Here is an 18,980-nt window from a genome sequence, read left to right as displayed (position 1 = left end):
ATCTGAGAATTTCAGTGAGGATATGTGACTTAATTAACCAGGATAATGATAAAACTGACATGCCTTTGTGAAGGTAGCAAGTGGAGATGAGTCATGGAAGTGAAATATGTCAACGTCTATATACTTGTATATATTGCAATATGTAGACATAACATTTGAACCCATTCTTAGTTTGTGAAAATAACTTCAGAACATAAGGGGTACTTCTTAACACTAGTCCTTTGAGTGACAGGACTGTCTCTAATGAATTACTTCGACAAGAACAGTGGCTATGATCCAGACGTCAAGTGGGTCTGGACTTCGTGGGGCTGGATGGTTCCCATGATAGTGGTGGTGCCTGCATCAGACATCTGCTGGGGAAAGAGCTGTGACATGGGACTTCAGCCAGACACACAGCCTCCACAGAGCATCTCAGCTTGAATCTGGCTCATGCGTCTGGCACATGGATCACGGACCTGGAGATAAACAGGGACGTTGTGCTGGGAACATAAGTGGTGGGAAAGTGGCAGGTGGAAAGGGGGAGGTAGAAGCTAATGCTAAAGGCCCCTTAAGCTCTGCTAGTAAATCCGTATGCAGGAACCAGCACAGAGCACCAATCCCTGCTGAAGCCTCTAGAGCTTTGCTCCAAAGCAGAGAACAACAAAACACGACTGCTTCAGATGCCCCGTCTTTGACAGTACAAACAGAATGGCAAAATGAAAATGAGAAATTACGAAATTAAGCAATTTTCATTTGTATAAATAAGGAGACATATGTATCAGCACATTTTTATACACACATGTACATGTGGGTTTCCAATATCACTTCCTTTTAAAAAAATGTGTTTAAAACCCAGAAAGATTTAACAAAACTTAACGCTGAATGGCAAAGAAGTTGGAAGAAGCCTCATGTAGGAGGCTATAAAACTAAAGCAACTGAGACTTCATGAGACAGGGGACATCCTCACTTGTGAACAGTATTAAAACGCCAACTTTATTCAGGAATACAGAATACATTTTTGAAAATTTCCAGTTTACAGAAGTTTAAGACAAAGCTGGGTTTCAACATACAACCTCCCTTAAAGCTCTTATGTAACATCTCAATTTCAAGTTGACAAAACCCCTCAAATCAGAAAAAAAGAGGACAAATGAAGGCCACAGTCCTGTACTGGGATACATTCAGGCAGAATCCAGCACAGTATTGAAATTCTTTCTGCAGTCACACATTTTAGTCCACAGGTGAAATATAGCCTTGTGTTAATAAAAAATATTTCAGATCTAGTATGATCTGCAAGAAGAGCACTTGTCTTACTATTTTAGTTCCAGGCATTATATGCAAAGTAGCTTCTGATGAGCAACACTTAAAAACAGTTAAAAACAGTACTTGCCATCTGACCACCACGTTAAAAATACAGCCTTAAATTCTTCCATCATTTATACAATGTTAAATATTCATTAAAAATTAAATTCAGAATCAGTGTCCCTCTATCCTTTTCATTATTAATAGTTTTTCTTATCTACTAAAATAATTTGTCTTTCCTAAGATGTCTAAAAAGTAAAGCGCACAAGATTAACAAGCTGCAACATTAATTAAAATGAAAGTCATCATCTCTTTCGTCCACCCAGCTTCTAAATCCATCACAAGGGCCCTATTAGCTGTATCAAAGCGAAGTGGTGTAAATAAAACTGATTTGACTTAAAAGGAGAGGAAGAATGAATGCAGAGTTATTTAAAAATCACAATGCAGTCAGCATTGTCGTGTACATCACTGTAGACAAGAGCCAAGAAAATTATTCACAGGCTCTCTTTTAAAAGCATTACTGCCGGTTTTCCATTAGCACAATACCAGCGAGGTAAACTGTAATTTGCCTTACAAGGAACTTCAGATTATTATATCAAGCAGATTCAATAATGGCCTAATCTTAAAAACACAGCACTGACTTCAGCAGAGGTTAGACACTCAAAACGCCTGAAATTTATTTATTTGTTTATTTTTAAATAACCCAAATCTTATTTCCAACAGGCTAATCCACATTCCTTCATTTACCTCAAGTAGTCATTTCTTCAAATTGCTTTGTTGGAATCAAATATATTAATACCTGCGCTGAGGAGAACTAATCATTACAGTGGTCACCATTCAATACAGATGTGGAATTAGAATTTGGCTCTGGAACACAACTTTAATGGGTTTTACTTTTGTAAGAATAGGTCTTTGAAATAACATCCATTTGTTTAAATATTAAGTATAAAGGAAAGCTCCTGGAGGACTAATCTCAAAATAAAAGGTTAAGAGCGATTGCAAACAATAGAATGATCAATTCCAATTTTACCAGCTACTGAGAAGAAATCCTACTACATGGTAATTTCATGAACATTTAACTTCAGCCTTACAAGCTGCAGGATTTTCAATGAAATATTTGATATCATCAGTGCAGTTGTTGCTACCATGCTTTCCCAAAGATTCCACTGAATAATGCAGTATAATGCTGTATTAACACTACTACAAGTGACACGTTATAAATTTCTGTGTGATACTACAGCAATTTCCAAAGAAACCAGCTAGCAAATCTTCTACAAACCAGAAAACTGGAGTAAGATGAAACCCCCCCTTAAAGTTTTAGCATGTCTTTCTGGAACAAGATACTGAACTTCTGTACTCCTCAAAGTTCAGTGGTTCCCATAAGTAACAACAAAGAGGAAGACAAGACTTGTTTCTCTTTTTGGATCTCTAGACAATGATATGTAACAACACCCAGAAATGTAGTTAACAGCCTCCCAAATCAACAATCAAACAGAAAGGCACAATCTCCTTTTGTAACTCGTGTTCTCAAAAACTAAAAGATTTCTATACAAAGATAAATACACCCTTAGCTGGAAGGGAAAATGTCACACCATTTAGAATGTTTTTTCCTGCTTTTTTTTGTAAATCCAAATGGATTATCTTAATGCAAAAGCTACATGGATATATACAACCTGAAAAAGTATCTTTTTTTAAATATATATGTACATATATGACAGTGACTGACACAGAAGGCAGAAGCAGCAGACTGTCCACTCTTTTCCTACTTCTTAGCAATGCAAGGCAATGTTTTTTGGATGCTGTAGGCAAAAAACATTTTGTTTGTACACACCCTGGTGACTCAGTGGTGAAATGCAGTCCCCCGTGGAAGGCTTGCGTGAGGGATACATGCCACAGGTTACACTGGACACTAGTTTCACTAATACAGCCTTAGGCAACTTTAAAATTAAAAAGATGCCTAATTCTAATGAAACTACTGCAAACTCTTCAATAGTACGTTTTAAAGTCCAATATAATGTTGTAAAATCTGCAACAGAAAAACGTTAGGGCTAATTCTGATACAGCATTACGTAACTCTCTTACAGAGGCTGAGCAGAACCTTAACGAAAGGCAAGAGGGACAGCAGGGCCCAGTGCCCACAGGAGACACCCCTGCACCCACCTCTACTATTAACTCAGTTATGTACCCGAGTTTAACCTATCTGTGAAATAAAGAATAACCATCTGCTATGTGACAATGACAACAGTCTGCCTATCAAGTCGGATGGAGTCATTAATTAGCCAAGTCCTGCTTTGTGAAGGACAGCATAATTACATTGCTTGAGCTCCCAGCATGATGAAATCTGACCCAATCTTGTACATTGCTTTACAAGGACCTAGGAGCATCTTCACCAACACACTTCAAGACAGGCTGCCTAAGCCTGTAATGAAAGTCTGCCATTAATCTGCTTCCAAAGTCAGCCAAGCCCATGAGCATTAGAATTCTCCGGTGCTCCCCACCGTGTCATCTCAGTCCTGGAATGACCTGTGTTTGTGAATCCATCTGGTTTCTGCCTCTTACATGCCATGGCAGTAGACTCCAGAGCTTGGAAATGAAAAAAACCAAACCAAACCAAAACCAAAAAACCCCCACAAAAATATTCAGGTGTTTGTGTGGGAACTGAGACTGAACTCAAGTCGTTCCCCTACCTACACTCAAGCTCAAAAATTCTTCGGTTCTGAGCATATAACCTTGGGGCAAAAGAAGGTACCTTAGAAAGATGGGGAGGAAGAAAGCAGAAGGTGTGGGCAGTCAGCTTCCTTCATTTCCATTAAACAGCAAAGTCTGTTTAATGACACTGTTCATTACATGGAAGAAGGAATGGGAAATGTGTCTGACAGACAAACATAAATAATTTTTCAAGGCCAATTTCCCTCTGGACAAGAGGAAGAAGATGCTGCACTGTTTTCTGCATACTGAGCACAAGCACAGCACTGCAGTGGCATTTAAATTCACAGCTTACCTTCCCTCTTGCCACTCTGAATACCTTTACCTCTTGAGATGCTTTCACACGGGTGACTCAACACTGTGCACTGAAACACACTTCACAGGAGACCATTCCAAAAGTTAGGACAAAACAGACACAAATAATTCTGTTTTTCTGCAGAAGCCAGAATTTCAACCATATGAACATGAATAATGACAGACTCCGTAAAAAAACCCAATAATATCGTAACTGAAACGTCGACATTTTAGAGTTCTACTGGTGCAGTAGAACTAAACCTATGCAACACACTACTTACATAGATATACATAGTATTAAACATGTGTATCTATGCACGTACATATACACGCTGCAGAGAGGGCCGACAAGCCCCACACCTGTCACTACGTGACCTGTTTTCAGTTATTTTACAAATATAACAAACTAGTCATGCACACTAAAGCTTTCTGTGATGGGTGTTTGCCTCAGGCTGGTTTTGGTGTTCACAATTTAGCTGAAACAGTTTGGGCTTTTTTGGTTGGGGTTTTTTCATTTTGTTGTTTGGTTGTGGGGTTTTTTTAAGGAACACATGGAGTAATGTTGTTTTGCCACACTTGAAAATAAGTCTTGTGCTGGTTTGTTGAGAAGCTCCGGTGCCTCTGTACTCAGCCTTGAAGTTTGACAGATAAGCCAACCTTTGTGGTGTTCCTGACAAAACCTATGCAAATTTGGCCTAGATATCATCATCCGGGAAAAAACGCTCATTTGCTCAGTTAGAGAGTTGTTGCATCCTCACAAGCTTAAACTTTGAAAATTACATTCACAGCGAGAATGTTCCAGGCCATGAAGAGAAGGGTCAAGTAGGACATTTTCTGCAATTTGAGCACTGCCAGTGGGCTAGCATTGGGCACCAGACCTCCAGGCAGGAAGACTGCTGCTCATGTGCTTCAGTGACCACCAGTTGGCACCAGGCAGTAAGAAGAAACAGCTCACATGTCGACAGGACAGCAGGGAATCTGAAAACAGGAGTCCTTCTGGCATAGCTTTTGTGTGCAACATCTGTATCTATTATACATGCATATATATATATATACATTCATATACTGTAAATAGTCCAAGAAATACATCACATCAGTTCTTTGACACAGCACTGATGTTTCTCTTACTAGTCTGAACTGGAACTTGCTCACAGAAAGATTGTGGAGAGCTGATGTGACTCTAGGTTTAGGTCTCACATCTCTGTCTTTGATGAGCCCAAAATCCTGAATTCAAATATTAACTTGAATTCAAATATTAACTTGTGGATTCAAATCAAGTCATCATTCAGGCACATGTCCCCTGAAACATATTAGCCACAGCGGATTAACCTATACACACTTGAAAAAGTAAATGCCTTCCTGCCCATCCCAAATACTGGAGCAGTTACACTTCTCTTTCAGCAATGTGGTTGATCAGAGAATCGGTTTGATCTGCTGTCCTCTCGAGAAGTGTTCTGTGGCCACCAATGCCGTCACGGGTGTCTCTTGTCCAACTGCCGGCTGTGCCTGGAGGGCTTCCTGCCATGGGGGTGCCTGTGCTCACCAAGCTGCCCGTCCGAGATCGGTAAGGAGGAAGATCTGGCTGATTAGGGGATTCAGATTCAGAAGAATAAGGAGGTGGAGGAAGGTCAAACCAAGGTGGTCTGCTATAAGGTACACAACATAGTAAGAGGTTACTGAAAACAGTATGGAAGAAAGTACATAGTTTTCCAATTATGAAAAAAACAAACAGTATTTCTTAGCTTTTCCATTATCACACCTATCAAGAGATCTCAAACAGACCTGCCTACATTATTTAGGTCATTCCAAAACATCCACATCACCACTGGGCACCAAGGTTTCTGGTCAAGATGCAACACAGCTAATTACATCCTGCTTAACACTCTATGCTCTGATTTTCATGGGTATGCATGTCCAACAAATCTTGGCTTACCCTCAAAGACAGCTGCAAGAGGTAAGAATTTTTCCTGTAAAACATTTACACAACCTGAGAAAGCGCTTTAAAAGAAATAAGCTAAGTAGTGGATTTACACCTATAGATACTGATGTGAACAGAAGAAAGCTCTGAGGAAACCTCCATTAAGCAACAGAGATTAATGGCTTATAGCCTACAAATAAATAACAAACTGAATTCTCCACATGACAAATCACTTTTGCTGTCATGATATTACATGAAGAGCAACTGCTAAGTAGGCATAGACAAGATGAGTACTGGGATTCAGGAAAACTGTTTTTTGGTTCTGACAGTAAACAAGACTGAAGGGGTTAGCAGATTGGTAACAGGTCCTGGGAGCAATTAGCTCTGAAATTGCTGATGGTTTGCCCAGGTGAGAAGTGATTACAATCTGGACAGCTGCTCATTTAGTTGTCCTTACTAATGAAAAGATATCATTATCATGAATGTCAACATTAAGACAAGGGAGCTGCTGCCAAATGCAGCAGAGAACAGGAATGTAAATGATTACACCATCATCCTTAGATCCCAGAGTTCGTCCTAAAAAATACTGACAGGGTGACAGTTTATTATCTGGATCATTAAAGTTCATACAATGCCCTTTTTATGCACAGAGGATGTCAGTCTAGGAGTTTTGTTTGGAAAGACTTTACAGACAGAGGTTAACCTTCATTTTAATTATCTACAAATAAAACCAGTGTCATAACTACAAAAACATCATAACCCAAATCACACCCACCCACAAAACTTCAAAGCACTTTCAGCTATTTAAATGAGAACAGTGCTTTCCATTTTAGAGTCCTGTTCTGTTCTTCTATTGGTGAAGGGAAAGTAGTGCAGAGCAGGGGGTTATACAATTTCTTTATGCAAGAATTGAACACCTCTTACCTTTATATACTTATCACATATGACCAGGGTAATTTTTTTTAAATAGTATGTCCTACAACCTAGCTGTTTTTTGGCAAAACTCCAAATTCAATTTTCATGTTTTGATTCCAGATTGGCACAGGATATCACTACTAGCCAAGTGATACCTTTCTTTGCATTCTCCTGCCATCCTCAAAATCTCTACTACCAACCACATGTGCTAAGAGAGCATGACTTAAGTTTGCCTTAAATTCCTTTAATACCAGTAACAGTAAGGGGACCATGAATTTTTCATATGCAGAAGGAGCTCAAATTTGCCCAAATTTGGCCCTATGCATGTGACAGAATTGCAACACTGCACTTCTGTCAAAAGCAGTAAGAAGGATAAATGGGGAGCAGAAACACAGATTAACAGAGCCGCAAACAGTAGCATGAAACTTTGGTGAGCACAGAATTAGCTCTTGTACATACCTCTGGTTGAGCACAGCCTCTGAATAGGATGGCGGAGTGTCCAGGTCCACTGGCCTGTGGTAGGCCTGGTTGGACATGTACTGGATCCCATTGTTGACATTGTAGGTGACACTGCAGTGGTGCGGGTGATCGAGGACCACCAGCCGGGACAGCAGGACAGGGTGCTGCAGTCGATGCACTGGCAAGGTCATGAGATTGTTGCGTTTCCGTTGGTGATGCAGGACTAAGGCAAGAAAGGCCACCACGAGTACGAAAATGACAGAGCTACCAATGATAGCATACGTAATACTAGGGTAGTAAAGGAGCTGATTTTCTGAAGTCACGTAATCTTGGCCACTGCCTGCCTCTGCAAGACAAAAGGAAAAGGAAGCCTGAGATTTGTTTCAAAATAAAACTGGTCTTAACCTATGCTGTGTTTTCTGCTAACGCACTGTGTGACAAAGGCAAGTTTTCCTTTTTTCTTTGGATTGTGGAAAACTAGCTTATTAGAAGCAATGCATGCAAATCAAAGATTGGCTGACTATCACGCAGTCCATCCTCACCCACAATCAATAAGTGCCAGCAGATAAACTACTAGGGAGAGACAAACTGAGAAAGAGGAAAATACACACTGTAGAAGGAAGCATGTGCACTATCATGGGAGTATCTCCTCCATCCGCACTATCATGGGAGTATCTCCTCCATCCCTATCTATCAGTCACAACTTTTTGTTTCCAGAGGTGAAACACCCGGTTCCAAGGCATAAGCACAGTACCTCAGCTATACCCGGCAAAGCACACTAGAATCAGAGATGTAAAAGGCCTGATCTTTACTTTTAATGATAACTTGCAGCACAGTCCAAGTTTACATGGTTACAAAGTTACATATTAAAAAAGGTCGCAACTACATCCTGTGCTCCACAGATCTAACAGTCCAAAATAAGTATGGGAGAAAATATGGATAGCTGCTCAGTAAAGGGTGGTTATTTGAATGTTTGTGATCTTCAAAAGAAGAAAGGGTGTTGGAACAGCAAAAGCAGCAATGTAAGCCTGGTAGATGTGATACCAGTAAGAGATGTGAAAGTCTAAAAGCAAAGAGTGCAGTGAAAGAAGTGAATGATAAAAACAAAACCAACCCCCCAAAACAAACAAAAAACAGGTTAGGATAGAACAAGATGAGGAAAAGAAAAACATGAGCTGGGCTGAGGCCATGAAAGATCACACAAACGAGCTTCAATTTGAGATGGAAATGGTGAAGGGAACGGTTGGAAACAGTAACTGAGCGGCAGGGAGCAGGAGCAGAAGCACAACCCTAAACAGCAGTATTAGAGGGATGATGAGAAGAGATGAGAAGAATTGTACGAGAAGTTACAGTTGGTTTTGTTCAGAGTTATGATACAGGAGAAGGAATTCCCATCCAGGCTCTGGGCCCAGAGAAGCAAAAAGGTAATGGAATAATGACTTTGGACAACATCTGAATGGATCTTGAACTGCATGCAAATCTTATGAGAAAACACAATAAAAGGCAACAAAATGCAAAGGAGGAAAGAGGCTCAGAGAAGCAAAATGGCATAAACATACTGATGCGACTCTGCTGCACCTGAGGCCAGTGCCAGCACCACAGAACCATGTTCCCCCAACTCCATTTCAACCTCCTGTTCACAAGGTCATACGGCCTTTGAGTACTGTTTTCTTTTTTGGGGGAGAATTTCTATTTCTGTGCAGACTGTAACTGCTTATAGCCTCAAAAAGAAAAATATTATTCTGATAAAAGACATTCATCTATGTCAAGAAAAACGAGAGGCTGAGTAAAAAACCAAACGCAACACCTTTACCTCTAAAAGCCACACAATTACAAGAGGACTATCCGTCCAAATTCTTCATTTCCTACTGCAGAAGGCTGGGACAGTAAATCTTAACATACAATTTTCCTTCCTTTCTTTCACCTACCAACTAAAACAGCTTTTTGGTCACTCAGAATTGCAACTGAGCCACTTACAAATCTCTCTAGCAACAAAATAATGAAATATATACTGGCTGTGTCTGGCATAACAGAAGAGCCTTTCCTCAAGCACCCATTGTTCTGCATCAAGATGCTTTGGGTATTTCTCTCAATATTTGATTTGGTAGTTCACTTCCATGGTTAAATACCAAACCACATTTTCCAGCATCAATAAAAATAACTTATAAAGTAGTTAGGTAAGATAATACAACATATAATGGCTAATCCTTTAAACATCTCCATTTTAAATCACAGCTATTTTAGTAAGAAGGATGGAGTTGGGAAAGAAAGACTGTACCAGAATGAAGAGAACATGATTATTGGTCCTGCTACTGACTATGAAAACTACCAGTCTTCAATAGACCTGTTTCACTGATGATGCCACTACAACCACAGACCAGAGCTTTGCAGGCCAGCTGCAAGCCACACAGCTTTCTTGATACTTAGTGTCACACCTCAGCCAGGATCCTTACTAAATTTACTTCCCTGTGCAACTGTGCTGGCGAGAAAGCAGAAATCATTGTTACCAGTCAACACTAGGTCTCTGCCTCACTCAGCAAAGCGAACAAAGTCTGCATGAAGAATGTAAATCAAAAGCAGAAGGGAGGAAAGGAATTTACATGCATTAGTAATTTTAATTACAGCTCATCACATATTGCTGTGGCTTCTTTAATACACTCCCTAAATTAACCAGCTGAGAAATGAATTCATGTCACATACCACGGACAAGGGCCAGTGTAGGGAGTATAGTGACAAGCAGATCGTTTTTATGCAAACATCAACAAGTTTATTTGCAAGGAATGATCCATGGATGAATACCACTACCTGCAATTCTTCACTGCAAGGAAGGTAAACATATTATGACATCCCAGTAAAATACCAAAAGAGTTTCATTCAACTTGGCTTACTGGTTACAGTGCATTGGCATAAGACTGAGAACAGGATACCTTTGCAGACCTGATGAGACCTAATTAGTTACCATGGGATCATTCTGCAGCAGCACAGTCCCTTCTCTTTATAATCTCCATCTTATTAAAAGGGAAGAAAAATGAGAGAAGTGAATTATACGTCAACTTCTTTTCAAAACTTTTAAGGTTATCCATCTGTTTAGGATAGCATCTTCTAGGTCCTGCACAAAAAGCCTCCATAAATCCAAACAGATTAACCAGATTGCCGAAGAAAAAAATATTTTGTCAAAAGTCAGATGGGATCTGACGACCAGCTTTAGGACAGTCTGAAACAAAACATCTATTTTACCTGGTTTTATGATCCTTTTCATACAACAACAACCCACATATCCTGCAGAGATTTTGGGTAAATTTGCAGTTAACATGCTGTTTTGGAGCTTTGGCATTACTGTGGTTAATGAAACATCATTTGTTTACCAGTAACTCTCTATTCTTTTTCAGGTTTTTAGATCTGTTGCTTGTATTCCCATTTAGTTCTCTGTATCTCTGAGAACAAGAGCAATCTAAGGGCATGCCTACACTAGGGACTACAGGTCTGTGTAGAGATCTCTGAACCAGAAGTATAGCTGTGAAAGTGCTGTTTTGAATAGTTCTATCTGGTGCAGCCTTTGAACCAGCCAACTTGGCAATATTGCTTTTGGAATCTGAATTAGCATCTCCATCAGTTCAGCTAGTTCTAGCCTGTGTGTCTCTAACATGGAGCTGCACTGAGGTGTACAGATATATCCTGTGAAGAGGAAAGAATCTGGTTTATCTGTCAAGTGCTCTTTCTTGTGCCCTGGGCAGTGCTGAGTACTTTGCATGGAAACACTCTCTCTCCCCATGCAAAGAATCCAGCTCCCTAAACATGCATAGTCTTTATACCTTTACAGGAACAGACATAGAGCACACCATATCTCTGAGACGGAGTTCTGCCTAGGAAGATTCATCTATCATGGAAACAAAGTCTTCTTCCACCACCATAACAACCTTATTCTTGCTTTATAGGTGGGTTTTCTGGGCCAAGAAGACACCATCTTAAGGTCCCTTAGCAAAACACACTTACAAGTGAAGTCCAGTGGTATTTCGCTTCTGCTGTAAGTGTAGTTTAAACCACGGAAGACAAACCTGCATCTAACCTCCCCTTTCTAGCAAAGTCAGTAAATCCAAACCTGCGAGAGATGAAAGTAATGTTACCTGAGCCTATCAGCACTGCTTGGCTTGTAGCCCTAGAGAGGGCACTTCCCATTCAAGGAAAAGAAATGAACTGCCCTTAATGGTCTTCCAAAATAATGCTCTGGCAAGAAAACTGCTCTATAGCACAGCTAAAACAAAAGTAGCAGAACTATGAGACAGTTTTGCACACAAGAGGCTCTTACATCAAGTTTTTCCTTCATCTTGCTACGTATCTGATCATGTTGAAATGAGTAACTTCTTTGGTAACATTCTGGTTTTTTGTAGAGCCAGGTGAGTATACAGAGATGTGGAAGGGAATGACAGGTACCTAGCTGAGACTGCCCGATGAACCTCTATCCATTGCGTGCACATTGTAATAGGGAGAAGGTGAGATACAGGAACACCTGAAAAATCTTAGCTGGACATGCACGACTACTTTAGAAAGAAAAAGCCACAACTCTTTAGTTCTGCTTTAGTAACTTCCAGCAAATGTTCACACATCACAGACGTCAATGAACTGAATTTCTTGGTAACTCAGTGACCTTCTCCCAGAAGAAGCAGGTATTATCCAGGCAGGTTTAAGAAGTTCTGTCTGCTCTGCTATTAAATGCAAATTCACAAAAAAGGTGAGTGGGCAAGCTAATTTAGTTTAAATTCATGGAGTATTTATTCTTTTGTGCCCCCCCCCCCCCCCTCGAAGATTTATGTTTTTTAATCACGCCACATATAAACAGTTTATCAATGCCACTTATGCCTCTTAAACCTTATTATCTGGGAAATGCTGAATTTGCAGATTAGAGATTTTTGGAGTGTAAAAAGCTTTGTGAATAATTTAGGAAAAGACTGATAAAGGAAACATAATGGGTTGTGTTCAGAGGGCTATCTTATTGACTGTGAACAAATTTGCTGTCTCAAAGTTTTTAAAAAGATCTGAGAGTAAGTACATTAAGTCTGCCAGACACAGGGATGAGGGGCTATTATTTTATCTTTCACAATCCTCGGCTCAAGCCTGGCTTTTCACAGTTCATCAGAGAAAATGCTTTTGAAATACATAATCTGAGCAGACATCTGTAGCCTTAATGAGCATGAGACACCGTCCATCCCCAACAAAGACGCTACTGTAACAACACATTTAAATTCCAACTGGTTAAAGAGCAGAGCTGCAGCTTGGAAGGTTAAAGATGACAAAAATCAAATACAGACAGGCAGAGCCTCTGCACATTATTTACTTTTTGTGCTAGGACTTCATACAGCATCCAGCTAAGTCTCCAAAAGCTCTTAAATTTCTCATCCTTGATGATTTTATGTCCCACTAAAACAAGTCTTATGCAGATTTTGTGCACTGGACTTTCAGAATATTCTTTATTCTGCTGATATCCTTTCTGACCCAGTTATCTTTTTTCCCTACTGTCCTTCTCCAAGCTACAAACAAGATCCAGCCCAGACAGCATAGCACCTTGACTTCATGGAGTTTCATACTCAGTTACCATTTATTCCTCTCCCCAAGCAGCTTCATATTTCCTTTAGACACCCAAGACAAGGATTTGTTTTCAACTGCATTCAAAGCGTGTTTCTGCCCTGCTTCGGCTTTCTCCATTTCAGGCATAGAAGAGAGATTTGTAATAGAGGTGTTACACATACTAAACAGACCTTATCTGTGGGAATTGGCCAAAGTAATATAATATGATTACATCTTTGCTTACCAAGTACTTGGTAAATGGATAAGATTTCTGGGAAAGCAGCAGGATGAAACCCCAAGCTCCTTCCACGTACATCTACAACAGCAATGGCTTCACATCCAGACAACACTGATCTGCACAGATGTGCTGGCTTGAAATGGCACCAGGTTATTCTGTGTTTCACCCTGTGCTAATCACAAGTGTCCGTAATACCCATGGACCAGAACCACAGCAGCCAGCACAGCCCCTCGAGCTAAGAAGTTGGAGCAGAGGGTGGCTCTATTCCCAGCTCTTGAAGGTGCCCATCAGGTAATCTCCACCTCTGCCTGGCTCCCTGCCCTGCTATCCCCACCTGAAAACTAGATAATGATGTTCTTGGGCTCTCGGGACATTCTTCCAAGCTCTTCTGTACTGACAAGAACTACATTTTCCTCAAAAGCATAAGTGTTTCTAATATTAATCAGAAGCCTAAATACCACTGGGTGCTCTGTCTTTGCCTATTCTTTCAGATGACTGAAAAGACATTCATGACCTTGCCTGCATAAACAGAGTAGGACATCTTGATATGGAGAACTTGTTATCCATCCATACATATAATTTTTTTTAATCATTATTGGTATTAGTGTAGCAGCTTGAAGCTCTAGTAATGAAATAGGATTTCTCTGTATAATGTACTGTACAGGCTCTGAGCAAGACAATGACCACTGTTCCAAAGAATTTAAAGCTAAGCATAAGACTTGGAACTATAGTTATAGGTCTATACAACTAGCCAGCAAGACACAGATTAACCTCAAGACAATATTAGTCAGCAGAACTAGCAGCAGACTCAGCACGTCTCATTCAGTGCATCAGAATGAGTGTGTTACCTGTGCCTTCCTCCCCAGACTTAAACCCCTCATCCTGACCACATGTTACAAAAGCAGTGCTTTCAAGTCTTTGCAGCTGCTGAAAGAGCAGCTGAGTCATCAGACTGAAGATCAAGAGCCTCACCTCTCACATGCCCTCCCTTTTTATCTTCTGCAGGGTAGGATAATTATTCCATGCACTTCACACATTGCAGTTTAAACATTAAAAAAAAAAAAAAAGAAAAGAAAAAGAAAAAAAGGAAAGCAGCAAACTGAGCAAATAAGTAGAGAACTAAGAAATACTTAGCAGTAGCCATGGCAACTAAAGTTCTAAAATTAACTCGGCAGCAATGTAAAAACCTGCAAAGCCAAAATCTGCCATCAAGCATGGAAACAAAGGGTCCAGGCTTGGCAGCTGGATGGAGGCCAAGGAGGAAATTAAAGTGTTACTCAAATGCAATTCAGGATCATTCTGACATTGATCTAAGCAGCACTTCCTGGACATGTGATAGCCCAAAAGGCTAGTGGTGTAATTTGATTAATTCACAGCCAGTACAGAAACTATGCCCAAAAGCAGGAGCAGAACATAAAAAGGATGAACTTTCTCCTAATAAAGTCCTCTTCTCTCAATAGAGGGGTTCAGTTACTTCTGTTTGTCTCCTCTTTCTCCTTTGAAAATGGAGGGCCACCATCAAGGAGCCTGCCAAGAAGTTAGTTACTACACACTTCTCATAACATTTTATGACAGGAAGATGCCACTCAGAGAGCCTGATACACTGAAAGCTCTAGGAGCTTCCACTACTATCATCCTCCCAGTCACTAAATGAAACCTGTTCTGCAGAATGAAAATCTCAAATAGCAGCACCACTAAAAGGCTCTTTGGTGGACCAAGCTTATGAAATAAAGCAAGAACGTGCTTCAAAGAAAGAAAAACTGTATTGTCTTCATAGCATAAATGTGCTCTTGGTGCTCTTGCCAAAACCTATGACAGGTCCAGACCTATGCAGCACCAGAGGCTCTAGGCCCAGAGCAAGCACTGTGCCTAGGTTGGAGATAACAGTCATTGACCTTGTACCACAGCCTGCTCCTTCCCTCCTAATCTCCCAAGAGATATTCCAGTCTCACCTTGTTCAAATCACAAACAGTATTCCCCAACTGCAGGAAAAGTCCAGATTTTGGGTCTCTGGTTGCTGTGTAATCCCTTGTATACAATTAATGAGTAGTATTGTATAGCCTTGAAAGTTAAAACAAAAGAGTGTTTTAATGGAAAAGTTACCAGAGCTGTGAAATTCAATCAGCAAGTGGACTCACAGTCTCCAACATCAGCTTTATCTTCACTTCTTTAACTAATGGTATAACAAGTGTATTTTCTACCAAATACTCTTGGGAACACTGGCAAATTTATGTGCAAGTGCACTGTCCCACCTTCAGTAAAGGTTAATTGGAATAACAGAGCTCTGAGGTAGGTCCCTGCTCCCTGCCAGTGCAGAAGCATGCTCTACCTTGATTAATTTTGAAAGGTCTTAAGCAGTTTCAAGTCAAAAGTATAAAGGAAAATAGATTTGTCAAAGGCCATGGGTGGCTTTGCCTCTCCTATTCCAGTCTGACCCTGAGAGTTTAGAATCCAAGTTTCCATGACGTGCTCCACTAACACATTCCTTTGAATCATTTGAATATCTAGGAGGAAAAAAAAAACCAACTCAAACCAAAAAGTAAACTAATTAAAATGAAAATCAGTGGATGAAATGCTTGTGGTTTTATCATCTATCAACCCTGAAACTAAATTACACCATGTTGCAAAACTGTTACCAATTTATCTTGGGTGACCTACATGTCTGCAAAAATGAATGTTATTTCAATAGAATGTATGGAAAAAGCTGAACGTGGGATGCTGTACAGGACAGACAGATGAATCGCATTTTTACGGAGTTTATTCTGGAGGTTGGTAAGAAGAGACACATACTGCTCAGCTAGAATGTGCACATTAACTTTTTCCTAGATACTGCATTAGTGGTATAGACAGCTAGTGTATAAGAAGGATAATAAGGCTTGATGAGATGCAGTGCAGGGTTTACGGAGCCTGCAGAGTCAGCTATACTTGGCAAGAAATACTGTTTAAGTGTGATTTAGATATACTGTAAAGTAAGTTTTTAATCAGCTTTTACATTTAGTCTAATCATTCAAGGACTGTATTTTAACAGCTCTGCTTTTTCAAAAAGTGTTAGTACAAAGTCCATGCCCTGTCTTATATATTACTATTATCAATCCTATTTTTTTCTAGAATTGTGAAGAGGAAGAGATGTTGTCAGATACACAGTCCACATAGCTTCACTTGTTCAAGATAGTGTCCTAACGATTCAGAAACAATTAGCAGGTTGGGATCTTGAGTAAAATAAGAATCAAAACAGACAAGACAGACAAGACCTGCTAGGTCCCCTAATCCCTTTCCTAGGGTCACATTTCACTTCATCCATTCATACCTACCCAACGCCACTTCACTGACTGCTTCTAGAATGCAACAGAGGAAATGGATGGCAAATCCATTCTAGCAAGAGCCCTGCAGGCTGCCCCGTCTGCCTCTAGGAAGCAAAAGGAGACTGGAGAGGAAAACAAGACAACAACACTGAGTGGATTTGGGTAGATGTACAGTTCAAACCAAGATGGAACTCAGTGCTTGGTTCCATCAGCAAAAGCACCGGAATGAAGTTACAACATGAGATGCTTTGCTTCTTAAAGTTATCCTGACTTTGCATTACAATTGTTTGACCTACAAATTAATGTTTCTTTCAAGCTACAAGCTCTGTAAACTCAGTGTAAACAGCAAGAAGATCTTGCCAAACAGTGGCCTCAGTAGCTTCACTATGTTCAGGTTACACCATCAGGAAGGTCTTAACAAACATCATACTTGCTTGCAAATCAAACTCTAAATCTTTCCTTTAGTATTATAAAGAAAAGAAATAAAGCACAAAATACAACAGCAAAGATGACAACAACTGGTTGTGAAAGTAGCTATCACATAGCCCTGTTTGGCCTTCCTGATCACAAGTCACAAGACACAGACTATCTAATGCCAGAGAAAGAGAGGGGGAAGAAAAAAGAAAAAAATAAGAAGCAAGCGGGGGGGGGGGGGGGGGGGGGGCAAGTGAAGCAAAGAGGAAAAAAAGGAAAAAAGCTGCATTTGAAAGTTAGTGTACACAAAAATGGGACACCAACAAGCATCTGGAAGGCATTAACACCAGGAAGAAGATAAACTTGTGCTTTTCATCCTCTGCTAAAAATCTGACTTGATCAGAAAATATGACACTGAAAACAGGGAGTGGGAGGGAACCATTCAAAGGCTGTGGCTGCCAGTGGTTCATTACAAAATGGAGAGCTTCTTAGGGGGGCCCAAAGGCCTCTGCTCTGAATTCAATAACTACCTGAATGACAAAGTAGAGAGGATATGCTTATTCAGCTTGCTGAATAAGCCACACAACACAAACAAAAAACCCTGCCACACAAACACCCTGCTAGACAAGATTAAAATTCAAAATTATCAGAAAATAGCAGAAAGAGTCAGGATCACATGTAGTCAGGTGTCAGCAGAGAATAGGGGCTTAACTGGCAGTCAAAAGTGCAATCCCAACAGTATCCAGCCCTAGCAAGGTGTCTGCTGGAGTATTTATCCAGCTCAAGACATCACACTTAAAAAAAAAGCAAAGATGAATCACAGCTTGGTGGAGAACAACATAAATTATCACATGTCTGTAAGACACTAACCACCAAGAAAGGTTTTAAGAATCAGGGTTGTTAAGGCTGAAGACAACATTGCAAGGAAGCTGTTAATATTTTTAAATACAGAAGTTTGAAATGAACGAGAATCTAAACAATGCCTGCTCTGACTAACAATATAAACTCAGTGCTTTCAAGAGTGGCAGGAAAGTGTCCCAAATGACTAACATAGGAGATCAGAGCTTTATTTCAGACATCTAATTGATTAGACCTACTGCCTTTGTGAGTGAATGGCAATAGCACCACATGCCTCCATGCCTTTAGATTTCCAGTTACCCTGACCGTTCTGATGGTTTTATTGTAAGGACTATCATCCCTTTATGTCCTCAGGAGAGTTTTCCAAAGTTTTTCTGCAGAATATCAAAAATCCTACAAATTTTAAGCAACTACAAACCAGGCTGAATCTGAACCACTTACCCCCAAAGGCAAAGCACCATAACAACTTACCACCAACTTCCTAAGCCATGTGTGTAGCCCTGGTGTCAGATGCAGCTTGCTAAGTGGCAAGGATAATGAAGCACTGGAATAGATCACCTCGAGCTAACAATGGTCTAGACACCTCTTTGAAGGTACCCTGAGATCTCTGATAGTCCTGAATCTATATGCTGGCCTACAGTCCAAAAAACAAAACAAAACCAAAACCTCCACCCCTGCCAATCAAATAACCCCAAACATCCCATAAAACCCAAATTTGGGTTATTTCTCCAAGTGAGCTGACAAACCTGCATTAGTTTCACTAAGCCTGTCTTCAGATAAACAGAAAAAAGATTGAAAACACCCTCTAACAACGAGGATGGATCTCCTCTTAAAGAATTTTATCTCACTTGTTGCATGATCCCATCCTACTGCCAAGTTCAGTACAAGTTCATACTTCATTGACAAATCAGTAAATTCTACAAGCCTTAGAAGCTAACCATGCATTCATAAAGGAAAAAGGAGCTCATCTCCTCCTTTAATGTGAAGAGCAAACTTGGATAGCTTTCTTTTGTGGATGGACTCAGCATAACATTTC

General features: G+C 40.2%; 1 protein-coding gene across 13 annotated transcripts in view; it reads right to left on the bottom strand.

The window, feature by feature from the left end:
- Positions 1-769: 769 nt before the first annotated feature.
- The window catches only part of LDLRAD3 (low density lipoprotein receptor class A domain containing 3), a 232,132-nt gene continuing 213,921 nt past the window's right edge, over positions 770-18,980 (bottom strand). For 10 of the 13 annotated variants that reach the window (XM_075502523.1, XM_075502514.1, XM_075502519.1 and 7 more), the window contains 2 exons: positions 7,571-7,916; positions 770-5,924 (listed from right to left, as the gene is read on the bottom strand). In XM_075502523.1, coding sequence (XP_075358638.1) covers positions 5,663-5,924; positions 7,571-7,916 — 608 coding nt within the window. In that variant the 3' untranslated portion in view covers positions 770-5,662. The remainder of the gene's footprint in view (positions 5,925-7,570; positions 7,917-18,980) is intronic. The other 3 variants (XM_075502517.1, XM_075502518.1, XR_012775892.1) reach the window with 2 other exon arrangements.

This window comes from Mycteria americana, chromosome 5 (genome assembly GCF_035582795.1).
Source record: "Mycteria americana isolate JAX WOST 10 ecotype Jacksonville Zoo and Gardens chromosome 5, USCA_MyAme_1.0, whole genome shotgun sequence".
Taxonomy (NCBI): Eukaryota; Metazoa; Chordata; class Aves; order Ciconiiformes; family Ciconiidae; genus Mycteria; species Mycteria americana.
Note: the sequence above shows the minus strand (reverse complement) of the source record. Positions and strands in the feature narration are given on the sequence as shown.